Source organism: Coffea arabica, chromosome 1e (assembly GCF_036785885.1).
Source record: "Coffea arabica cultivar ET-39 chromosome 1e, Coffea Arabica ET-39 HiFi, whole genome shotgun sequence".
Taxonomy (NCBI): domain Eukaryota; kingdom Viridiplantae; phylum Streptophyta; class Magnoliopsida; order Gentianales; family Rubiaceae; genus Coffea; species Coffea arabica.
Window position 1 is genome coordinate 3,882,976 of NC_092311.1, and position 25,623 is coordinate 3,908,598.

Below are 25,623 nucleotides of genomic sequence, written 5' to 3' on the forward strand. Positions count from 1 at the left end.
TTTTTGCCTCAGCTGTAGTATAACCAGAGATTTTAAATTTTTGAATGCAAGAACTGGGTATTAATGAAGTAGTCGATTTGTTTAATCAGCCAGACTTTGCACACTTTGCAAGCAGCAGCTGATGTTCAATCAATATTCAAGAACATTAGCGTATTGATCTAACAGCTTTAGTTGTTTTCTCTCTTTTAAACAGGATACTAGGGCTTTGTTTGGCATCGACGTGTTTTGAGTGCTTTTAGGAAGACAGATTGTAGAATACCATCTATAATTACTTGTTAAAGACACTCTTAAAATAGATTTAGAAAATGTCAAAAATGCACCTCATTTCACCTCCATTTTTTGGTCAACCAGGGACGGGGCAGTAGCTGCGAGGAGGGGGGAGGGGTAAGGGGAGAAGGTGTTGGGAAGCAAGAAAGGAGCGGAGGAGGGTGGCAGGTTGAGGGGAGAGAGGGACGGGGAAATACTCAACAAAGCCCAAGTTGCAAAATTTTCCTTGTCTTTACAGATAGGTAGTAAGCAACAATTACAAAAACTAATATTTCAAATACAATGTTACAGTAATATATAACCAAAAATAATTTTATTCATATAATATATTAAAAATAAATCATAAATATACAAATAAAAAATAAATTCTACAACATTTTTCATCAATCACCATCACTGCCCTTACCCATACCCACAACTGCCACCACTCCCTTTCTCCTTCCCTCTTCCTCCCCTCACTTTCTTCTCCCTCTTCCTCCTCCCTTCCCCGCCACCCCCACCTCCTCTCCTTCTGCTCCGCCGATCTGGTTTTGACAAGATCACGACTAAAAGGAAGACGGAAGGAGAGGAAGAAGAAAGAGAGGGGAGGACGAGAAGGAAGAGGGAGGGGATGAGAAAGAAGGAAGGAGGGGGTGATGACAGTGGTGGGTGGTAGTATTAATTTTTAAAATGTACTCTAGATATTTTTTTTACTTTAAAAAGTACCTTAAAATAGATTCCAAAAACTCCTTCCTAAATACCACAAAAAAACATTTACAATAAAAAAATTTTCATCTACACTGTTACAGTAAAATATTTCAAAAACACCCAAAAAAATGGTTAATCCAAACTACAATAAAATATAATTATTGTGCAACCTGGGATTGAACCATTTAACCTGCAAATTGAACCGATAATCTGATGACCTAGTCATCTCTTCGGGTCGCAATATGAAATATCTCCCCGATTATGGTGATTTTACACCTTTAATGCAATGAATTTACAATGTGAACATAAGTTTGCATTGTCCTAAATATGTAAGTACGATCCACATCATGGTTAATCTTTGCTATAATTATCTCAAGCAATTAATCTCTAGGCTTTTCTTATTTCATTGTGACATTTATCTTTCAAGTTATTTTTTGTCTATTATATCTATGTTAATTTATGTCATTAATGTAGATTTAATAAAAGTATGATATTTTAAGGAGAAATAGTTGTATTAGACTATTCGAACAAGTTTACATAAATGTTAAAGATTGAAGTTGTTCAATGTGGTTCGACCTAAATAGAGGTATTGTCCCACAAGTATTTTCTACATAGGTTAGATGAGCATGTTTCAGCATGCCCATTGAGATGAAATTGATGATCAAGTCTTAGGAACTCAAAGGAAGAAGGAACCTACTTGCCAAAATTTATAGGATATTGAAACTTATTTGCTGCTTCATTTTGGAAAAGGTTTCTTTGATCTTTGTTAGTCCAAAAGATCCGTTCGACTAAAACAAGCTACTTAGAAGTTAAATTCGTTGGTTATTGATTTTGAATGCTAGTATACTAACATAAACTTCGATCTTCTTTGTTGGAATTATTCTGGATTCGGTTATTATTGCAGAAGCAGAGGAAACGTTACTGGCTCACTCTTGTTTCCACTTTTGCAAGAGCATATAGCTTTGATTGTTTCGTTCTTTTGACATGGACAATTTCTGCAAATTCCATTGCCTTTTGCTGCCATTGTTACCTTCTTGTATTGTTTATGCTCTGTACTTCTTCCCTTTGTCTTTGGTTCATCTAGTAATTTTTTAAAACACTCTTCTTTCCATCACTAATTGCGTGCAGAGTTTTTTTGCTCATTGTCAAAATCTTAGTGAAATGTCAATATCAACATTGTAGACAGAGTAACTCATACGCTATGTTGAAACATGCAAGTAGTAGTAGTTTTTGAACTGAATCCTATGAATTATGGTGTGGTGAAAAATTGCTCTCTTAAGGAGTGAAGAGTCTAAACAAGAATCAACAAGATTCTAAAATTGATATGTTGCATTTTTGTCATTAATTTTATGGTTATTCCCTCTTTTATTTTACCAAATATTACGTTATTTGATTGATTCTACTTATATTTGGTTAATGGTGCTAAATTGTAGGGAAATTACCAAAACATGATTAAAAGGGGCAGTTTCCACCTAATTTGGTGGTGGTACGTTGGGACCTACATTCAAGTCCAGAAGACTCGGGAATTTGTCACGCATGGAGATTTCGTAGTTCGAGTCAAATATGGACATCTTTGGTGAATTTGGATGACTTTAATTATCTTTGTTAGTTGTAGAGTTGAATTAGGAAACAATTAAGTATTATCTCTTTAGAATGTTTCCTTTTTCAATTGGGGGTTTGTTTCCCTTAAAAAAATGAGAAAATAGGAAGAGCAAGCCGGATCCCGCGTGATTAAGAGTTCGGCCAACAACAAATTCGGGAGGAGTTTTGTTTTCCTTCAGAAGCTACAAAATAGGAATTGAGAGGAGGGCCCGTGACTTGTCTTTTTTCTGTCTTCTTTCGTTAGTTTTTGGAGAAGGAACCAATGGTTATCAAGGAAGTCCTGTGGATTTTCCTTGAGGATGTGTAGCTAAATCTCCATTTTCTAGTCAAGGGGACAACTGAAGATTTGGTTCAGCAATTACTATGAGATCTAAATTATTTTAACTGTGTCCTTCATTTATTGGTATATGTTTTCTGTTTTTCATTGTTATACCTATTGTGTATGATTGAATAGTGTGCAATATTTAATCATTCACGTAGGCTATTTTGCAAATTGGGGGTAGTTGAATATGTAATTGTTCGATTACCTCCGTCCCGGTAGCAACTGGCATAATTGAGTTTATGTCAAGAAAACATACGATCTAACTTAAACAAACCCTCGTAGCGTGTTTGTTAGTTTGGATTGGGCTTTTCTAAATCTTAATGCAGACTAGAAATTAAATCCTATGGTCGTACTTAGGATTGTTTCCGAGTTAGAGAAATAGTTAACGATCGTACCTTAACTATCGAGAAATTAAGGAAAGACTGGTTGTTTATCGCGTGTATGATAACTATAACCAATCTATTAATAACTGTTGGAATTATATTTGAATCAATGATCAGTTGCATGAACCATCTCTGAAGTGCACCCTTGGCTAGAGTTCTCCCTATTATTTCTTCTAATCAATTATTTTTCGCATTTAATTTATTTAGTTAGCATTTAATCCTGAAATCCCCCATTTGTCTTGACTCGAAAGGAAACGAACTTCTCCCCAGTCCCTGAGGAGATGACCTGTTTGCCACTGTCTACTAGTTAGTAAATTTTGTCAGTAATTAATTCTGGTATATAGGATTAAGCAAACTCTTCGGGAACAAGGTGAATCAAGTAACCCATTGCACACCTAAGGTTCCTGCTCCAGTACCTTGAATTGATTATTGACAGCTTGAGGATAGTTAGATTTTATTATTATTATTGCACAGATTCGGCACCTGTAAAAAACCTAGAGTGCACGCAAAGGGCCAAGGTGTAAAATCCAAACAACACACCAAGTGTTTAAATTTGATAATCTCTCTATCTATCCATCTATTATATCCACGTCTATATCTATCTATCTATCTATTTCTATACTATATAAAAGTACAATGAGTTTTGGTATTTTGGAGTCTGGGTGTAAGCATTGTTATGATTTGAATTATGCCCTTCTTAACTTGTGGTTAAGTTTCATGCAATCTTAAGTATGGGTTAAAGTTTAATTATGAATTTCTAATGATCAAAATTCATTGTATCATATGTACTGGTTGGTTAATTATTACAATCACTATATTGCATCATACCATAGTGATTTAGAAAGAAAAATCTCCTTAAAGTTATAAATAGTGAAATGGTTTGAGAAATATTTGTCAAATGAATTATATGAGTTGCACACATCTAGTTCAAGAGGGGAAGAACTTTTTATGTTGCACACAAAGGACTTTCACTATACAAAAAATTAGACACCTTCATATAACTGAAATAACAATATTAAACTGAAAAAAAAAGGAAATCTGAAATAGCCCATACAATCCATCATTATTATTAATAGCAACCCTTCATAACAAGAAAAACTGAAAAAAAAAATGAAAACTATTCATAAAATGACATAAAGCGAATAGAAGTGAATCAAAAAGCTAAAAATACAACTCAAATAATACCACAAATAACTTTCAAATCACTCGAAATTCTAATTCAGGTGAGTCAAATCTAAGGGAAGACAAAAATTTGTTATTGATAGCAATAGAGTAGTGCTTCGTTTATATATTGTTTCGAGCAAATCGAGTTAATCCAGCAAGCCATCAGTCCAAGGAAAAGGAGAAGAAGAAAAGGTTACCATATATAATACTATAATTTGTTAACTACATATCCTATCTTATGTCTAGAAACTAATAATTGTACTCGAAGAAAAGGTAGATCTGCAGTGTTGGTTGGTCTGATACTTTTAGCTCTTTGTGGCTAATGTAACCAAGAAGTTGCTTGATGAAATGATGAAGACCTGATCCCTTCACACACTTTTTTTTTTTCCTAATCCCTTCTCATTTTTCTGTTACTTGCCCTAATAATTTGCGTAATAAAGATTTTTTATATTTTAAACGATAAGTTAACAATAAGAAAAAAAAAAGGGCATATTAAGAAGATGCATCTTCAGGAACTAGCCGCCAGGCATCCAATTAATTGACCTACAGAGATGAACAAGCATAAATTGATTAATTACACTTGTGCATGTTTTCCAGACCAGGCAACATCTAAAACATGTATTCCTTTCATTTTTTTTTTTAACAATATATTACTTACTTGCTTTTGTTTTTTCAGTTCTGACGAAGATTTCATAAACAAATATAAAGTGCATTACTCGCTTGCCTTTTTTTTTCAGGTAATTTACTAATTAGTAACTATATTTTTCTTAATAATTAGCAAATATCAATTAATTATATTCTAATTAATTTCATCCACTGCAAATATGTTTAGCAAGATGACTTTTCATTTAATCAAGATTTTATTTATTTTACTGATAGTAACACTGAAAATTACTGCTGAATTGGATTTCCTTTAGCGCAGTTTCAAGGTCAATTCGTCCAGATTTTCTGAAGAAGTGCTGCCCTGTCTTTAATTACTTTAATTTCAGTTTCATCAAATCACTTTTTCGGTTTTCTTGATTACTGTTTATTGATGGAATCAGGAAGATGCTTTCTGGTGTAAATAATAACAAATTGAAAATTAAGAAATAAAAAGAGAAGCAAATTATGCATTTTCGAGGAACATGTGAAGAAGTCCTCATTTTTTTTTCTTTTTTTTGGCCACTTTCATTTCTTTATTTCTTAATTGCACGAGAAGATGCTTCAAGCAAAGAGGAAGCAATATTTATTTATTTTTGAATGGCAAACGGGCTTCAGCATTAATCCAAGAAAGTTAAGAGTGAAAATTTTGAAAAGAAAAAAGAACCAAATAAAAAATGCTAAACACATGAAAATCACTCTGATGACTATTTGGAATTTTTGCTTTTTGAAACTACCAAGCAGGCAAGCACTGAAAACATTGACAATTTCCCATTAGCCCGAACAAGATTCACTATTTATTTTTCTTTCTCTTCAAATTAATTTTGTTAACTTTTTCTTCTCCATTCCAACGATATCATCTTACACCATTAGACTTGTTGAACTGAATTTTATGATTCTAATACTATCAACATTCAGGGTTGTAGGATTGAAGGATAAAGTAATCACTCAATATACATATACATAAACATATATATACATATATATATATATATATAGATGAGTGTGTGTGTGTTTGTGGGAGATAATAAACAAATAAATAGAGTAATCTTATTGCAAATATATTAGCAGGTTGATTAATTAAATTAATCTAGATAGATAAAATAGGGTAATCCAATATTCCAATTAGTTAATTTTCTTTTCTTTCTCTTTAAGTTAATTTTGTAACTTTTTCTTCTCCATTCCAACGGTATCATCTTACACCATTAGACTTGTTCGACCGAATTTTATGATTCTGATACTATCAACATATACATATATATCTAGTACCATGTTAAAAGGCAGTTGCCTCTCCTTTGTATACATATGAGAGTGTGTGTGTGTGTGTTTGTGGGAGATAACAAAAAAATAAATAGAGTAATCTTATTGCAAATATATTAGCAAGTTGATTAATTAAATTAATCGAGATAGATAAAATAGGGTAATCTGATTAGTTAGATTTTTATTTATTTTACTGATCGATATCTAAAACAGGTCAGACCGAAACAGTACACACTATATAGTAATAGTACACAGAATTTCTTAAATAAATAAAGGCGGCCAGCATCACAAGCCATTGACCAAAGCTTAGTAACATGGCCTCATCTTAATGTAGTACTAGTAAACAGAATTTCTTAAATCACAAGCCATTGATGATGGCCTCATCTTAATATAGCCTTAAAACTTTCTCTCCTTCTTTAATATTACTCCTTGTTTGGTACATGGAAATGCACAGAATAGAAAGGGTTTCAGCTATAATCCGGTAGGGAAAAAAGTTACTGTTTCAAGGTTTGATAAACAAGTCAGAATCGAATGTTTATTTATTCAGTTTCCAATTTTTGGTATAATCAGTATTAAGATGTTAGAATGGAATATAGTAAATACAAATTTGACTTAATTACCCTAGATTAGTTTATAGGACATAATATATCTTCTTATTTTTTGTTTTATTTGTTCAACAATAGAATTTGTCTATTTACTTGAAATTTTGGTAGCTTGATTTAAAAATAAATGATGAATGGTATCAAAATTCTTCAATTTATAATTCGTATTCATTCTAATATATAGATTTTTAAGTTAAAATTTTATTTACTACCAATATAATTAGTAGTGTAAAATATAAATTACATGAAGTTAGACAATAATAATTTATTTTTAATCTATTTTCAATTTTGATATGATATTCAAAAAAAAAAATTCTTGAACGATTGTTCAAAAATGAAAGAATAAAGTATCTTAAAACATTTGTTTCCTAGTATAAAAGAAAAAAATTATTCAAAATACAAGGAAAATTAATTATTACAAAAATTACATTCAAATATTAATTGAGCTTATAAATAGCTTAAGATATGGCAATGCATAGACTTATGACGGTAAATTTGGCATGCTACTATTTAGTCATTCTAGAATGAAGGTGAAAAGAGCTTTCTCTAAATTTTTTTGAGGAATGGGATTCTAAAAAGGGTTGGAATGAGCATCCCAGCTGGAAGAAATGAACAAAACATGACAATTGTGAATTATACCAAACAGTAGAATGAAATAAACAAGTTGGAAAGGCATTTCTTTCTAGGTGTATTTGTGAGGTGCATTTATGAGGAAGAAGCTAATGAGCTTCTAAATCCTATGTCGGATCACAAATACATGACAATTTAATGGTGTAAACTAGTGAAGAAGAATCTTAGCACTGCCCATAATTTTTTTTTTCATCGTTCCTCAAGAACGTAAAAAGGATGCCCTACCAACCACATAACACTTTATTATGATCCAATCAACTCATTTGGTTGAGCAAAGAAACTGAGGTTTTAATTCCAAAATGAAAAAGATATTATGTAGATCTGCCAACTCCTTTAGATTTATTTTAAATGACAAAAGAGCTCCAGCATTGACCCAAAAAATAGGAAGCGAAAATTTTAAAATGACTCGAATCAAAGGACACATAAAAAACTCTCTTTTTCTGAATCAAATTCATCAATATCTTTCCTTTATCTTTAAATTAATTTTATTAAGTTTTCTTCTCCACTAATCCAACAACTTATCTTCAGTCTACTAAATTTAAATAATTCCATTTCTCAATTTATTTCATAATTACATAAGCAATCAAGAAGTTGGTTGATGAAACGAAGAAGTCCTCATCCATTCTAAATCTCTTTGTGTCCCTTCTTGATTGCTTAAGTAGTCAAGAAGAGTTGGCTTAATTGTTTAAGTAATCGAGAAGATTCTTTGCAGTGTGAATAACAAATAAACATTGAGGAAAAAAGAAAAAGAAAAATGCAAAGTAGGAAGATGCATTTTCGAGGAAGTAGCCACCAGGCATATTCTAATACCAGCCAGATTGAATAAATGAACTAGATAGATAAAGTAGAATAAATTGATTAATCAGGGCGAGATTTCAGATCTATTTCTCCTGTTGCCAGCCCCTCAATCAGTTTAGTTAAGTCAACTCTTTTGAGTTTTGTGCACTGTTACATTAATCGCAATTATACTAATCTGAATCTCACACATCAACCCACTGGAATCGTTAACTCATCTCTCTCTTGTTCTGGGCTTCTATTCTGATTTCTACCATTTGTTGCTGAAACATTCCTTCCATCTCCGATATTAGAAAACCTTTCGATCCAAGTTCCAATTCCAAGCAAGAAACAATGGCTGACGCTGCTATCAGTGCTACTGTTAAGGTCGTCTTGGGGACAGTCATTTCCATTGCCGCGGACCGTGTTGGTATGGTTCTCGGGGTCAAAGCGGAGTTGGAGAGACTAGGCAAAACTACTGCAACGATCCAAGGTTTCCTGGCTGATGCTGACGAGAAAATGCATAGCCAAGGGGTGCGAGGTTGGCTCAAGGAGCTAGAGGATGAGGTTTTTAAAGCTGATACCGTGCTAGACGAGCTCAACTACGACAATCTTCGTCGGGAGGTGAAGTACCGAAATCAACCAATGAAGAAGAAGGTATGCTTCTTCTTCTCCTTCTTTAATGCAATTGGCTTTAGTTCCAGCTTAGCTTCAAAGATCCGGGACATCAACACCAACCTAGAAAGGATCAACCAGCGAGCCAATGAGTTGGGATTGGTCATTAAGTACCAAATTGAAGCTGCACTCCCTGCTGATGCCGTTGGTGCCAGACAGACCGACTCTATTGTCATTCCGAACGTTGTAGGAAGATCCGGCGACGAGTCAAAGATTGTGGACATGTTATCGAGCCCATCTGAAAAGGTTCTTTCTGTTATTCCCATAACAGGCTCGGGAGGTTTGGGAAAGACAACTCTGGCGAAATCAGTCTACAATAATCCAAAAATAGATGGGCACTTTGGCCAAAAAATTTGGGTTTGTGTGGCTAAAGAACACATTAAGATAATGGAGCTGTTCAAGCTCATTTTAGTACAATTGACACAAGACGAAGTTAAAGTGGATGACAGAGAGGTTATCGTTAAAAAAATTGGAGAAAAGCTCAAGGGACAAAGATATTTCCTTGTTCTTGATGATGTGTGGGATCATGATCAAGGATTGTGGGATGACTATTTCAACACTTTGATGGGACTCAACGAAACCAAAGGAAGCTGGTGTCTTCTCACTACTCGGTTGAAACCAGTGGCTGATGTTGTATCTACACATTTGAAGATGAATAGCGGTCCTTATTTCTTAGGAAAGCTATCAGATGAGGAGTGCTGGTCCATCATAAAAGGAAAGGTGATGAGTGCAGGGGAAGAAGTACCAGAAGAATTGGAAGCAATACAGGAGAAAATTTTAGGGAGATGCGATGGCCTACCCTTGGCGGCAAGTTTGATTGGTGGCTTGTTGCTTAACAACAGAAGAGAGAAGTGGCACTCCATTGTGCAGGAGAGTCTTTTGAATGAATGTCCAAGCGAGATTGAGCAAATACTTAAGGTGAGTTTTGATCATTTGTCACCTGCATCAGTTAAAAAATGTTTTGCATATTGTTCAATTTTCCCCCAGGATTCAGAATTGAAACAAGATCTATTAATTGAGCTTTGGATGGCGGAAGGTTTTGTTCAACCAGATCGCCAAAACCAAAGATTGATGGAGGAAATAGGGGGTGATTATTTGAGGATTTTGTTACATAATTCCTTATTGGAAAAAGTAGAGGGGTGGCAGGGAACATACTATAAAATGCACGATCTCGTGCATGATTTTGCAAAATCAATTCTCAATCCAGAAAGCAGCAATCAGGATCGCTACCTTGCATTGAACTCTTCTGAAGGTTTGGCAGAAAATACCACAAGGACAATACCAGCATCAATTCGCACATTATTTCTCCATCTAGAGGGTGGCGTATCTACTGACATGCTTTTAAGATTCAAGTGCTTGCATGTTCTCAGATTGTCCGGCGATGATGTCAAGTTTCTACCGAGCTCCATTGGCAAACTACTACATTTGCGGTTGCTCGACATTTCATGTTCTCTAATCACAAGTTTGCCGGAAACTCTTTCCAAGCTATATAATATGCAGACACTAACGATGAGAGATCATGCATTTGGAGGAGGTTTTCCAAAACAGATGAGTGATTTGATCAGCTTGCGGCATCTAAACTACTACCATGGTTATGCGGAATTTGAAATGCCGGTGCAGATGGGACGATTGACTTGTCTTCAAACTCTGGAGTTTTTTAATGTAAGTCAAGAGAGGGGTCGTGGTATCGAAGAGCTTGGGACCTTGAAATATCTGAAAGGATCGTTGGAGATAAGAAATCTTGGACTAGTGAAGGGCAAAGAAGCAGCTAGACAAGCAAAATTGTTCGAAAAGCCAGATCTGTCTCGCTTGGCATTTGAATGGAATAGGAGGGATCTGAAAAGTGATAACCATGATGAGGATGTGTTGGAAGGTCTCCAACCTCACCCAAATTTGGAAAAGCTGAGGATTTATTGTTTTATGGGTAATAAATTTCCGCAATGGTTTATGAATTTGTCAAAATTGGAGACATTACAGATAGAAGACTGCAAGAGATGCAGTGAACTCCCCTCATTAGGGCAACTGCCATCCCTCAAAAGTCTCTATTTGAGAAGCTTGGACAACATTCGATTTATTGGAGATGAATTCTACGGTATTACTGCTAATGAGGAGGAGGAGGAGGAGGGCAGATCACGAGCATCAGGGAGCAGCACTAGAAGACGAAAATTCTTTGCTGCCCTTGAAGAACTCAAAGTAGAAGATATGGAGAATTTGGTAGAGTGGAAGGATGCAGACCAAGTGAGGTCAACAGTAGGTGAAGCAGAAGCAGATGTCTTTCCCATGCTGAGGAAATTGAGCATTCAATATTGCCCACAACTGACCACTCTTCCATGCTCGTGTAAAAGTCTACACGTGGAGAGTTGCGATAATCTAACAAGTATAAAAATGGGTTACGGCGCTGCTTCTGTTGAGGAGTGGTGGATCGACTCTTGCGACAATCTTAGGGAGCTGCCAGATCTGGATCTGTTTGGATCGAGTTTGCAGCGATTGACCATCGCAAGTTGCCCAAGATTAATTAGTCTAGGAGTAAATGGACAGAAATGCCCCCTACCATGCCTTGAGAAATTGAGAATTAATAATTGCGAAGGGTTGACCACTATATCCGACAAAATGTTCGAGTCATGCCCGTCTCTGCGGTCCCTGTGGGTGATGAGGTGCCCCAATTTGTTCTCGTTTTCGCTTAATTTGCAGGAGATGTCTTCTCTCGAGGAATTCATCTTAGTCGAATGTCCCAAATTGATCCCTCATAGGTTCAATGGATTTGCTTTTGCCACCAGCTTAAGAGAATTGAGGATTGGTCCCTTCTCCTCAGATGACTCCTCAATCGATGATTTTGATTGGTCCGCATCAACACTTCGTGAGCTTGAATTACGAGGGTTGCCTCACTCGGATTCCCTGCCACACCAGCTTCAATACTTGACTACCCTCACTTCACTAAGGCTGGAGAACTTTGGAGGAATAGAGGTGCTACCTGATTGGATTGGAAACCTTGTGTCCCTTGAAACCCTATCGCTATGGTCTTGCCAAAAGCTTCAGTCTTTACCACCCGAGGCCGCCATGAGACGACTCACAAAGTTAACTCGTGTCGACGTCTTTGATTGTCCTCTATTAAGACAATGATACACTCCCCAAAGAGGCATCTACTTGGAGGAGGAGATTTCAAGTGATCCGGTGAGATTTTCCTATCTAAAGTTCACACTCATATATATGTATACAAATTTTTTGTTTCTGCATCTCATTGACATATATTTGCTCTTCAGTCTCTTGTACTCTTTTTCTCCATCTCTTTTCCCCAAAGTTATTCTCCGTAATTAATTCTCTTCTTTTGGGCAGACCTTGGTTTCTTTTCAAAGATTAGTTTTAACAAAGCCTGGTTTTGAGCAAATTAGAAGAGACCAAAATTCTATATTTTCTCTGCATCTCGCCATTGAAAGATTTTGAACATCTTAAAAACTCAACTTGTTACCTTCTATTTGGCCAAGCATGAAATTATTAGCAACGCTGCATACACAATTAGCCTCTTTGTTTGAATGTGTTAGCAAATGACTCGAATCAAAGGACACATAGAATGCTCTCTTTTTTTGAATCGAATTCATCAATATCTTTCCATATATTTAAATTAATTTTATTAAGTTTTCTTCTCCACTAATCCGACAAGTTATCTTCAGTCTAATCCAACAAGTTATCTTCAGTCTACTAAATTTAAATAATTCCATTTCTCAATTTGATTCATAATTACATAAGCAATCAAGAAGCTGGTTGATGAAAGGAAGAAGTCCTCATCCATTTTAAATCTCTTTGTTTCCCATCTTGATTGCTTAAGTAGTCAAGAAGAGTTGGCTTAATTGTTTAAGTAATCGAGAAGATTCTTTGCAGTGTGAATAACAAATAAACATTGAGAAAAAAGAAAGAAAAAGAAAAATGCAAAGTAGGAAGATGCATTTTCGAGGAAGCAACCACCAGGCATACTCTAATACCAACCAGATTAAATAAATGAACTCGATAAATAAAGTAGAATAAATTGATTAATCAGGGCGAGATTTCAGATCTATGTCTCCTGTTGCCAGCCCTCAATCAGTTTAGTTAAGTCAACTCTTCTGAGTTTTGTGCACTGTTACATTAATCGCAATTATACTAATCTGAATCTCACACATCAAATTTGTTGATTACTACTCCAATTACCCATTCACAACATAGGTATCAACTGCCACGCATTGCGTGGGACTCTCCCCTAATAGTTAATAAGATGAAGAAGTCATTATCCATTCTCGCTTCTTTTATTTCTTGTCTTAATTATTGAAGTAACCAAGAAGTCATTAGATGAATGATCCCATGATCCATTCTCCTTTCCTTGTTTCTTGTCACAATCCATTGGGAATATGTTTAGCAAGATGATTAATTATATGAATCCCATTTTTATTTATTTTACTGATAGTGCCACTGAAAACTACTGCTGAATAGGATCTACTAATAGTATCACTGAAAATAACTACTGCAAACTCAACTCGTCCAAAATTTTCTCAACTCGTCCTACCTTTCATCACTTTAATTTCAGTTTCATCCAATCACTTTCGGTTTTCAATTTCAACAAATAGGAGAAACTGGTTATGTACATTTCCCAGCTCTGAAAATTCATTTAAATTACCAAAAGCTATAGCATTGACACAAGAAAGTTATGAATGAAAAAGGAACCAAACCATAATACTTCTTAATCGCATCAAAAAGCACTCTTTCCGCTATTAAAGTTTTTAGCTTCCGAAGCTTCAAAAAAAAAAAAGTGTACGTGACCGCACGAATAATTGACTAAAAAAATTGATGTGAAGATGTCATATGCCATTTTCACTTCTTTATTTCATTTCTTAATTACTGTTTATCGATGGAATCAAGAGGATGCTTGCTGGTGTAAATAATACCAAATTGAAATGTGAAAAATAAAAAGAGAATCAAATTGTGCAACTTCGAGGAAGTTGTTACGTGCGTCCACTCTATCCATGTTCACTTTATTATTCTTTGTTCTTGGCCTCTGTGGCGCTTTTCACATTTTCCAGATCTGAAACAAGTCCTTAATCTGTTTTTTTTTTTGGCAACCACTTTCATTTCTTTATCTTTTATTACACGAGAAGATGTTTGAAGCAAAGAAGAAGCAATATTGCCCAATGAGCATCTAAAGTCCACATGTAATCACAAGCCGCTAGAGTTGCCGAGTGGAGGGCACTTTTTAATAATTTTATTCCTAGAGAACATAAAAAAGAGGTACTGCCTACTACTAGTCACTTCTCCTTGAGGACTTGGGAGGCGGAGTTGGAACTTTTGGGGTGTTGATATGGAAGTGATGGAAACTTGAAGCTTGGAGTGCAAAAAAGAAAAAAAAAAAGAAAAAAGCGTTTGGTCAAAAACTTGTTTATCAAACAAACCCAAAAAATTAGTTTGGTGAGAATATAAAAGAGTTAGTGGGAGATCATTATTCGTTATTCTACCAAATTGAAATTTCTCGATCTTTGCTTCTTCCATTTCTCCTAGCAAAAACCCTTGCTTTCTTAGTTCTTTTCATTTCCTCACAAACGATCACACTTGGGAAATCAAGCTTAAGCAAGTGCTTCTCAAGAGCTAGGAGATCTTCCTTTATAACTTAATCAAGGTAACTCTTGCATCTTTTAAGTTTTCTTTACTTGACTTGATTTGGTTTTGGGTTTAATGTAAGTTAAGCTTTGGTTTTGAGTGGACCTTTTGGTAGAGATCCTTATATATGTGGTAGTTTGGTGATTGTGGTTATTTTTTTATTGAGGGATAATTGTTGAAGTTTTGGATGTTTGGTGATGTTTTGGGTTGATTTGTACTTGGTTGTTGTACTGGGTTGGACATAGGTAGAAGAGGTGAAAAAGGAAGTAAAGCTCGAAATTTTTATTATCACAATGACAAAACTAATTAGTATCACATTTGCCATTGATCTAAAACAAGCTATTGATGAAAACTAGTGTCACGGATTCATCTTAATGGAGTACTATTAAATGGAATTTATTTGAATAACTAAAGGCCACCAGCGTCACAAGTCATTAGGGGTGTGAATCGGAATCGAAATTGGTAATTTGGAACTTTGAAATTGAAATTTTTTGAAATTTGGGTATTAGAATTTTCGACCAAATTCGATTTCAAGTTCACCAACTCCAAATTCAATTTGGAATTCCGATTTCACCGAATTCATGAATATAAAAATTATTATTATTATAATATAAATATTATATTACATATATATATAAAAATATTATATATATATGTGAAAACAAAATTGAAATCGAAATAGGAATTCCGAATTCCGATTTCGATTTCGATTTCAATTTCGAATTGTGAATTCGAAATCGAAATTTTGGATTTGAAAAATCTCATTACCGAATTCGACCAATTCGAAATCGAATATTCCGATTTCCATTCCGAATTATCAAATTCGAAATTTCGAATTTAATTCGAATTCAGTCGATGAATCGAAATTTTTTGACTTTGCACACTCCTACAAATCATTGACCAAAGCCAGTTTTGCAGTCTCATCATACCTAGGGATGGCAACGGGGCGTGGTTGGGGCGGGGGACCCCTCCCCCACCCCCGCCCCGTTGCCTATTAGTTCCCCCCGTCCCCCGCCCCGTCCCCCGCCTCCCGCTCCCCCAGCCCCGCCCCTCCCCCGCCCCGTCTTGCCCCGCTTCTCCCGCTGGGGCACCCGCGGGGTTAATATAATTTTATTATAATTAAATTTTAATAAATAATCAAGTACTAAAATATCAACACATTACCAAATTATTATTCATTGTAATTTTACAATTGAAACTCATAAAAACAATCAAACAGAAGTTATTTGAATACAATCCAATATGATGAAATAAATATAACTAAAATAGTCAAGTTTTCACTTTTAGTACAAATGCAATCACTAATTCATTATTGTATTTGTGCTTTTTTTTGAGAAAAAAGTGTTATTCTATTAAGTGTAATTAGAAATTTAGTATAAATGTATTAGTAAATTTAGTATAACTAATTAATAAATTCTATTAGTAGACATGTATAATTATTCATATAATTGATAATATCAATTATATTACATAAACTAATATACATTATATAATACATCTAACTAATAATATCATTATCATAAGTTTATAACTAATTAACTTACATATTATATATAATTATATATATATATATATATTTTTTGTTTTGCGGGTGGCGGGGCGGGGGTATGCTCCCCCGCCCCCCGCCCCGTTTCTTAGCGGGGGGAAAAATTCCCCCCGCCCCCGCCCCAACCCCCGCCCCGAGAGCCCCCCGCCCCCATTGCCATCCCTAATCATACCTTAGAACGAGTCTTTGTGATTAACATATTTTTTTTAATAATTCATGCTTTTCTTGGAGCATTGGGGAGCCATCAATGTAGCAATTATGAGAGGTGATAACAAATATTGCAGCAAAGTGAAGGGAATTCAAGCAAAAAGCATCCAGTAGCTGTGGTACAAATACACGATTAAGTGAATAATTAACAAATAGTCGATGAGAAGCTGTCCTCACTTCTTTATTTTTGGTCTTAATTACTATAATAATAATAATAATTAAGAAGTGGCTTGATGGGATGAAAATGTCACAGCACATTTCTTTGTTTCTCGTCTCAGTTCCTTCAGTAATCAAGAAGATGATTTGTAAATGCAAATAATAAAGTAACAATAAGAAAAAAATTATAAAAAAAAGAAAAAAAAAAGCAAGAAGATGCAATTTGGAGGAAGTAGCCACTGTGTTTTGACCATGACAGATGCTTATCAAGATGACTAATTTAAACTAGAAAACTTTGAAAAAGGTAAAGTGATGCATCATGTTTCTTTTTTTTTTTTTGGGTGTTGCTTTCTTGACCAACAAATATCTGAACTATATCTTACCTACTTAATAAAAAAAATTAAAAAGATAATAAAAAAACATGTCCTAGCTGCAATTGTACTTTTCCACTTCCTTGTTTTTTTAAAATTAATTCCGACGAAGCAAATTAGCCATACTTTCTGCTAGATAGAATTTTTAGACAACCAAAGGCCGCCTACATTGGCAAAACTAATTACTCTCACAACTAGTTTCGGGTAGAATTTTTAAATATCCGACAAAGGAAAATTAGCAGCATTAGATAGAATTTTCTAAACGACCATTCTATCTAAACGACTAATGGCCACCACCATTAATCAAACTAGTATTGATACGGTCGACAAGATTTTTTTTTTTTTTGACAAAACATATGTCAATATTATTAACAATCTAGTTGGAAATCATCCACCACAATTTGTTAATTGTTTGACAAAGTAATCTACACTAATGGTAGAAAATACATTAAGCATGTTACAGATATATTTCATCTGAAAAATTATAAGATTTAATAGAGTTACAAAATATAAAAGATTACGCTGTAAATCACAAATCATCAAATCTGACTAATTGAACGAGCCGCTTCATAGATATCTATGCATGTCTATTCTTTCAGATCTATTGTCCAACTGGTTTGACCTCAAAACTGATGTTGAGATTTGACGAAAAGACCTAAAAAATTTTAGACCTAACATATAGATTTGAAGAAATTCTTAGATTTGAGAAAATAAATAACAAAAAAAACACTAAACAAAACTCTCACCAAGATAGTTTGGGAGAGAAAAAAACTCTCATTAGGATACTTTAGAAGAGATTTTATTAAATAAAAGTAAGCACAAAGAGGAAGGGAGACCTTGGCTTAGGGCCAAGATCTTCCTATGGAGGACGAAGAGTAGAGAGAAAGTTGAGAGATAAGGGGAAAAAGAAGGTTGAGGGAAAAGAGAAAATAGCCCCTACGGCCGACAAGATTTTCGTCTAAGCTTTCACACAGCTATTCTTTATCAAATCATGCAACACATATTTATTTGCGAACCAAAACTTGTAACAAATATTACAACCGGTTGACACATTAAAATCGTACTTAGCCATATTTCTAGATTACATAATCTTGAGGGATGCTTTTAACTTCTCTGGCCAATACAACCATAGACACGGATTGGTTAAATGAGTATAGGGGCAATTTTAATGATAAAAAAATACAGAAAGTGGAAGACTGGTGGATGAGTATTGGTGTGTCAACCATCATTTACAGAAAAAAAAATACAGAAATGATAAAAAAAAATGGTGGATTGGTTAAATGAGTATAGGCGAAATTTCAATGATAAAAAAAATACAGAAAGTGGAAGACTGGTGGATGAGTTTTGGAGTGTCAACCATCATTTACCTTGTAGTTCTGAATAATAGCATATAGATTCTTTATACTTTTAAGCACATTCAATTAAGATGTCTCAATTTAGAACTTAGAGACAGAATTTAAAGTTTAGAGACAGACTAAGGGTCTGTTTGATAATATAATAAAGTGCTGAAACTGAACCTTTTCAGACATTCAGATGTTTTGAGTGTTTAATAAATGAAAATCCATCTGCTGAACTTGTTAAGTAATGCTAAACTTGCATGTATTTTTTTCAGTACAAAAATCCTAACTGAATGCTTAATTCTGATAAAAATCAGTAGAATTATTTCAACTACCTTATCTTATCTACCAAATCTACCCTTGTTTGTTAATTATATTCAAAATTATTATCTAATTAAACAACCTGATATTCTCTATCAAACGATTTTCTGTTTCTTTTTTCTCCTTTTTTAATGACTTTCACATTTTCTCCATACTCCTCATATAATATATTTCATCTTTTATATTAATTTGATTTAAAAATAAATTATTGTCGTTTTCATACCTAATAATTTTAAACTAATTAAATCATAGGTTCTATTTCTTTTTTAAATGAAAGATATAAGGGCAAAATTATCAAATTAAACTTATTACGCACTCGGTTATAAATATTTGTCAAACAGTATAAATAGGTTTAACATTAAAATTTAGACATTCATATATTTTTCTTTTCAGTGCTTAAAATTCAGCAAAATAATTGTTTCAGTATTCAAATTTCAAAATTCAGACTTCAGACTTCAGAATTCAAATATAGTTTAATCAAACGGAACCTAAATTAAGAATCATGCTATAGTTAAAGGATTAAAGTATCCTAATTTAGAATTTAAGAGCTAAAGCGTCATGTGCGGTTATCACAATTCTTACAGGCCCTTAATCTGGTATACCACCAGGGCGGAATTAAGGTGGGGGCACTGGGGCACGGACCCCCACTGTCCCCCTTAAATTCTTATAATATTTGTACAATTTTAACGTAATTTTGAGTGTGCCCCCACTCCCCAAATTCCCTTTCCTCCTATGTCCCCAATTTTCCCTCCCACAACTGATGGTTTCTCTTTTTTAATCCATCATTTACTTCCTTTGTCCCCACTTCCCAATTTCCCTTTCCTCCATCATTTATTGCTCCTCTGGTTTCCCATTTTCCCCCAACAGAGCCACAAATCTATCCGCACCGAACCTTGATCATAAGGACCTCCTATCTGCCGTCCCACACTGAATTGGATGTTCTAAGTTGGATATTCTTGCACTTGACACTGAATTGGATACTTATATTAATGACTTGAAATCAGCCAAGGAATTTCTTGATTTAAGAAAAATCTCTGATCTAGCTTAAAGGTTGGTGGAGACTAAGAGAGATATTGTGTATCCATTGGTTAATATGCTCTTAAAGTTGGCTTTGATTTTGCCTGTTACTACAGTTACAGTAGAAAGGGCTTTTTCAGTTATGAATATAGTGAAGAATCGGTTACGAAATAAAATGGGAGACACTTTGATGAATAATTGTTTAGTTACTTATAATGAGAAAAATATACTTCGTGAAGTTCAAAATGAGAAAGTCGTAAACCGTTATCAAAATATGAAAACTCATCGTGAACAATTGTAAATAGTTTAGTTTGTTTTTGAAATAAAATTATTATTACATTAATAATTTTGAGTTTGTCTTTTTTTGTTTTTCATGGAATATACGTATTATTTGTACTTGTTGGTGAATTTTTTTTTTTTTTTGCTTAAAAAACTAGAAAAAGAGCAGATAAAAAAATTTTACTGTTATTTTTGTCCCCATTGAGATTTTTTTCTAGCACCGCCACTGTATACCACCACTATTTCTTGAGGTTTGCTTATTTTATTAAGCAACATATAAATCAAGTAGTAATTGAAGTTACTGGTTTATACAATTGTAATTTCATTCGAATGCCGAGATCAGAGATAGTCTCTCTTTTTTTTTTTGCAAAACAAGATAAAAACCAAGCAAGTTCCATACTATGAAAGTCCTGTCAACCTCATTTTAATGTTAGAATGTAAGAAAGAAGTCCTAACAACCACCGAACACTTTGTTATGATTCAATTAATTCATTGGGTTGAGCAAAGAAACTGAGGTTTCAATTCCAGCAAGAAAAGGATACTCTGTCTATCAGCCACCTCTTTTTAGACATATTTTAAAAGACTAAAGGGCTCCAGCATTGACCCAACAAAAGAGGTAGTTTTTTCATTTTTTATCTATTAGATTTGAGTTTTTTCACGAATTGATTATCAAATTTGGAATTTCTTAGGTCCATTTGCTAGATTTCGCTATAATATTTGAACTTGAAATACTTAATTAGCAGATCTATCAATTGAAAACATACATAGATATTCGTGGGACCATAATTATTTTATTTCACTTTTTAAAATATTTTTTGGAGGTTTACAATGTAATTTTTATCTATTTTTCGGATCTATACTATCCATACTTCAGATTTGGTCTTTGATATTTGTGTATATTTGATGATATAATTTTTGCCATTAGTGCAAATTTTAATGAAATTATGATGTTTGATATATAAAAAAAACGTCTACTAAATTTAAATAATTCCATTTCTCAAATTGTCCTCATCGATTCTAATCTGTTTGTTCCCTGTCTTAATTGCATAAGTAGTCATGAAGAGTTGGCTTAATTGTTTAAGTAGTCGAGAAGATTCTTTGCAGTGTGAATAACAAATAAACATTAAGGGAAAAAAAGGAAAAGAAAAATGCAAAGTAGGAAGATGCATTTCGAGGAAGTAACCACCAGGCATATTCTAATACCAGCCAGATTGAATAAATGAACTAGATAGATAAAGTAGAATAAATTGATTAATCAAGGCGAGATTTTAGATCTATGTCCCCTGTTGCCAGCCCCTCAATCAGTTTAGTTAAGTCAACTCTCTTGAGTTTTGTGCACTGTTACATTAATCGCAATTATACTAATCTGAATCTCACACATCAACCCACGAAGGAATCGTTAACTCATCTCTTTCTTGTTCTGGGCTTCTATTCTGATTTCTACCATTTGTTGCTGAAAACATTCCTTCCATCTCTGATATCAGAAAACCTTTCGATCCCAGTTCCAATTCCAAGCAAGAAACAATGGCTGAAGCTGCTATCAGTGCAACTGTTAAGGTCCTCTTGGGGACAGTTATTTCCATTGCTGCGGACCGCATTGGTATGGTTCGGGAGGTCGAAGCGGAGTTGGAGAGACTAAGCAATACTGCTGCAATGATCCAAGGTTTCCTGGCTGATGCTGACGGGAAAATCCATAGCCAAGGGGTGCGAGAGTGGCTCAAGCAGCTAGAGGATGAGGTTTTTAAAGCTGATACCGTGCTGGACGAGCTCCACTACGACAATCTTCGTCGGGAGGTGAAGTACCGAAATCAACTCATCAAGAAGAAGGTATGCTTCATCTTCTCCTCCTTTAATGCAATTGGTTTTAGTTCCAGTTTGGCTTCAAAGATCCGGGACATCAACACCAACCTAGAGAGGATCAACCAGGGAGCCGGTCGCTTGGGATTGACCAACCAAATTGAAGCTGCACCCCCTGCTGATGCCGCTGGTGCCAGACAGACCGACTCTATTGTCGTTCCGAACGTTGTAGGAAGATCCGGCGACGAGTCAAAGATTGTGGACATGTTATCGAGCCCATCTGAAAAGGTTCTTTCTGTTATTCCCATAGCAGGCCCGGGAGGTTTGGGAAAGACAACTCTTGCTAAATCAGTCTACAACAATCCAAAAATTGATGAGAATTTTGGCATAAAGAGTTGGGTTTGTGTGGCTAGAAAAATTGATACAGTGGGGCTGTTCAAACTCATTTTAGAATCGTTGACAAAAACAAAGGTTGAAGTGGATGGTAGGGAAGCCATAGTTCAAGAAGTTCGAGGAAAGCTCAAGGGACAAAGATATTTCCTTGTTCTTGATGATGTGTGGGATCATGAACAAGGATCGTGGGATGACTATTTCAACACTTTGATGGGACTCAACGAAACCAAAGGAAGCTGGTGTCTTCTCACTACTCGTCTAGAATATGTGGCTAATGCTGTGCCTAGAGATTTGCAAATGAATGATCGTCCTTATTTCTTAGGAAAGCTATCAGGTGATGAGTGCTGGTCCATCATAAAAGGAAAGGTGATGAGTGCAGGGGAAGAAGTACCAGAAGAATTGGAAGCACTGAAGGAGCAAATTTTAAGGAGATGCGATGGCCTACCCTTGGCGGCAAGTTTGATTGGTGGCTTGTTGCATACCAACAGAAGAGAGAAGTGGCACTCCATTGTGCAGGAGAGCCTTTTGAATGAATATCAAAGCCAAATTAATCAAATACTTAAGGTGAGCTTTGATCATTTATCATCTCCATCAATTAAGAAATGTTTTGCATATTGCTCGATTTTTCCCCAGGACACTGAATTAGGAGAAGATGAACTAATTCAGCACTGGGTTGCTAAAGGTTTTGTTCTACCAGATCAGGAAAACACAAGAATGATGGAGGAAAGAGGAGGCGAGTATTTAAGGATTTTGTTACAAAGTTCCTTACTAGAAAAAGTCGAAGATGAGGGGAGCACATATTATAAAATGCACGATCTCGTGCATGATTTTGCAAAATCAATTCTCAAACCAGAAAGCAGCAATCAGGATCGCTACCTTGCATTGGACTCTTCTAAAGGTTTGGAAGAAAATACCATAAGGACAATACCAGCATCAATTCGCACATTATTTCTCCATCTAGAGGGTGGCGTATCTACTGACATGAACATGCTTTTAAGATTCAAGTGCTTGCATGTTCTCAAATTGTCTGGATATGATGTCGAGTCTCTACCGAGCTCCATTGGCAAACTACTACATTTGCGGCTGCTCGACATTTCATCTTTTGGAATCACAAGTTTGCCAGAATCTCTTTGCAAGCTATATAATTTGCAGACACTAACGATTGATGATTATGCACTTGAAGGAGGTTTTCCAAAACGGATGAGCGATTTGATCAGCTTGCGGCATCTAAACTACAATCATTATCGTGCAAATTTGAAAATGCCGGTGCAGATGGGACTATTGACTTGTCTTCAAACTTTAAAGTTTTTTAATGTAAGTCAAGAGAGGGGTCGTGGTATCGAAGAGCTTGGGACCTTGAAATATCTGAAAGGATCGTTGACTATAAGAAATCTTGGACTAGTGAAGGGCAAAGAAGCAGCTAAACAAGCAAAATTGTTCGAAAAGCCAGATCTGTCTCGCTTGGTGTTTAAATGGGAGAGTGGGGATCGGGAAAGCGATAACCGTGAGGAGGATGTGTTGGAAGGTCTCCAACCTCACCCAAATTTGCAAGAGTTGGGAATTTATTATTTTATGGGTAATAAATTTCCACAATGGCTTATCAATTTGTCAAAATTGGAGACATTGCGGATAGAAGACTGCAAGAGATACAGTGAACTCCCCGCATTAGGACAACTGCCATCCCTCAAACGTCTCTATTTGACAAGATTGAGAAACATTCGATCCATTGGAGATGAATTCTACGGTATTACTACTAATGAGGAGGAGGAGGAGGAGGGAAGATCACGAGCATCAGGGAGCAGCACTAGAAGACGAAAATTCTTTCCTGCCCTTGAAGAACTCTGGGTAATACGTATGGGGAATTTGGTAGAGTGGAAAGGTGCAGACCAAGTGAGGTCAACAGTAGGTGAAGCAGAAGCAGATGTCTTTCCTGTGCTGAGGCATTTGAGCATTCAACGTTGCCCACAGCTGACCACCCTTCCATGCTCGTGTAAAAGTCTACACGTGAGGAATTGCGATAATCTAACAAGTATAAAAATGGGTTACGGCACTGCTTCTGTTGAGGAGTTGAGGATCCACTCTTGCGACAATCTTAGGGAGCTGCCAGATCTGGATCTGTTTGGATCGAGTTTGCGGCGGTTGACGACCGAAAGGTGCCCAAGATTAATTAGTCCATACCTTTTCTTTGCTTTCGTAGTTTGTCATGATTGAAGCTGTTCTGAAATGTAATATTATGATGTTTATTCCAGAGTCTTAGGAAGCAGACCTCATGTTATTGGACAAAGGACACCACCATTTGCCGTTGCATTTCTGACTAGAATGCTAAGGGATAGAAGTTATTTTCATTGACCAGACAGGGTTTGAAGATGAAGGCAGTTATCAATGATGTTAATTTAGCTCATTAGATAGCATTAGCTTTGATGGATGTTTCACAAATAGTTGGCTAGGTTTCTCAAACAACTAGTATTTAAGGGTTGGCTAGGTTTCTCAAAAAATTGAAGTTTAACAAAAATGTCATACAATTCTAACAACTAGAGTTGTCAACAATTGAAATTGGTACTGACTAGTATTTTTTTTTTTTTTTGTCAACGATAACAGTAGCATTATTCTCCAAGATACGTGTAAATTACTTGCTAATGTCAAGAGCCTAATCTTCAAAACAAAAAACTTACTAAAGCTGTTAAATTAAGTATTTGTACTAAGATTTTTATTTTCCTCTTTTTTTCAAGTAAGGTGGGGAGAGATAGGCAATCCATAGCATTCTTTAATCTTCAATTTAGAGAATAGGAGTCTTTTCTTTAAGGGTGCATTTGATAACATATTGAAACTTGAAAATTAAAATCTAAAATCTAAAATCTAAATCCATTAAGTTACTGAATTGTTAAATACTAAATTTGATACATCTAAATCCGTAATTGTTCGATTACCTCCGTTCCGGTAGCAACTGGTGTAATTGGGTTTATGTCAGGAAAATATACGATCTAACTTAAACAAATCCTCGTAGCGTGTTTGTTACTTTGGATTGGACTTTTCTAAATCTTAGTGCAGATTAGAAATTAAATCCTATGGTCGTACCTAGGATTGTTTTCGGGTTAGAGAAATAGTTAACGATCATACCTTAACTATCGAAAAATTAAGGAAAGACTGGTTGTTTATCGTATGTATAATAACTATAACCAATCTATTAATAACTGTTGGAATTATATTTGAATCGATGATCAGTTGCATGAACCATCTCTGAAGTGCACCCTTGGCTAGAGTTCTCCCTTTTATTTCTTCCAATCAATTATTTTTCGCATTTAATTTATTTAGTTAGCATTTAATCCTGAAATCCCCCATTTGTCTTAACTCGAAAGGAAACGAACTTTTCCCCAGTCCCTGAGGAGATGACCTGCTTACCACTGTCTACTAGTTAGTAAATTTTGTCAGTAATTAATTCTGGTATATAGGATTAAGCAAACTCTTCAGGAACAAGGTGAATCAAGTAACCCATTGCACACCTAAGGTCCCTGCTCCGGTACCTAGAATTGATTATTGACAGCTTGAGGGTAGTTAGGTTTTATTATTATTATTGC

At 35.1% G+C, this 25,623-nt stretch overlaps 2 protein-coding genes across 3 annotated transcripts; both read left to right on the top strand.

Annotated features, from left to right (window-relative positions):
• Nucleotides 1–8,373: 8,373 nt before the first annotated feature.
• Nucleotides 8,374–12,337, top strand: LOC113697939 (putative disease resistance protein RGA4). The gene has a single exon (XM_027217568.2). The coding sequence runs from the start codon at nucleotides 8,685–8,687 to the stop codon at nucleotides 12,123–12,125; it is 3,441 nt and encodes a 1,146-aa protein (XP_027073369.2). The 5' UTR covers nucleotides 8,374–8,684; the 3' UTR covers nucleotides 12,126–12,337.
• Nucleotides 12,338–14,357: 2,020 nt separating this feature from the next.
• Nucleotides 14,358–24,607, top strand: LOC140007986 (putative disease resistance protein RGA3). Of its 2 annotated transcripts, XM_072051636.1 has the most exons (3): nucleotides 14,358–14,643; nucleotides 21,343–24,201; nucleotides 24,298–24,607. In XM_072051636.1, exons 2-3 carry the CDS (start codon nucleotides 21,383–21,385, stop codon nucleotides 24,395–24,397), a joined length of 2,919 nt encoding a protein of 972 aa, XP_071907737.1. In that variant the 5' UTR covers nucleotides 14,358–14,643; nucleotides 21,343–21,382; the 3' UTR covers nucleotides 24,398–24,607. The 2 variants fall into 2 exon arrangements, with proteins under 2 accessions (XP_071907737.1, XP_071907733.1); XM_072051632.1 differs by lacking the exon at nucleotides 14,358–14,643 and having other exon boundaries at nucleotides 21,129–24,201.
• Nucleotides 24,608–25,623: the final 1,016 nt, after the last annotated feature.

Coding starts and splice junctions, on each gene's coding strand:
- LOC140007986 (XM_072051636.1), top strand. CDS start 21,383: ATGGCTGAAGCTGCTATCAGTGCAACTGTTAAGGTCCTCTTGGGGACA. Junction 24,202..24,297: donor CGGCGGTTGACGACCGAAAG/GTGCCCAAGATT, acceptor TGTTTATTCCAG/AGTCTTAGGAAGCAGACCTC.
- LOC113697939 (XM_027217568.2), top strand. CDS start 8,685: ATGGCTGACGCTGCTATCAGTGCTACTGTTAAGGTCGTCTTGGGGACA.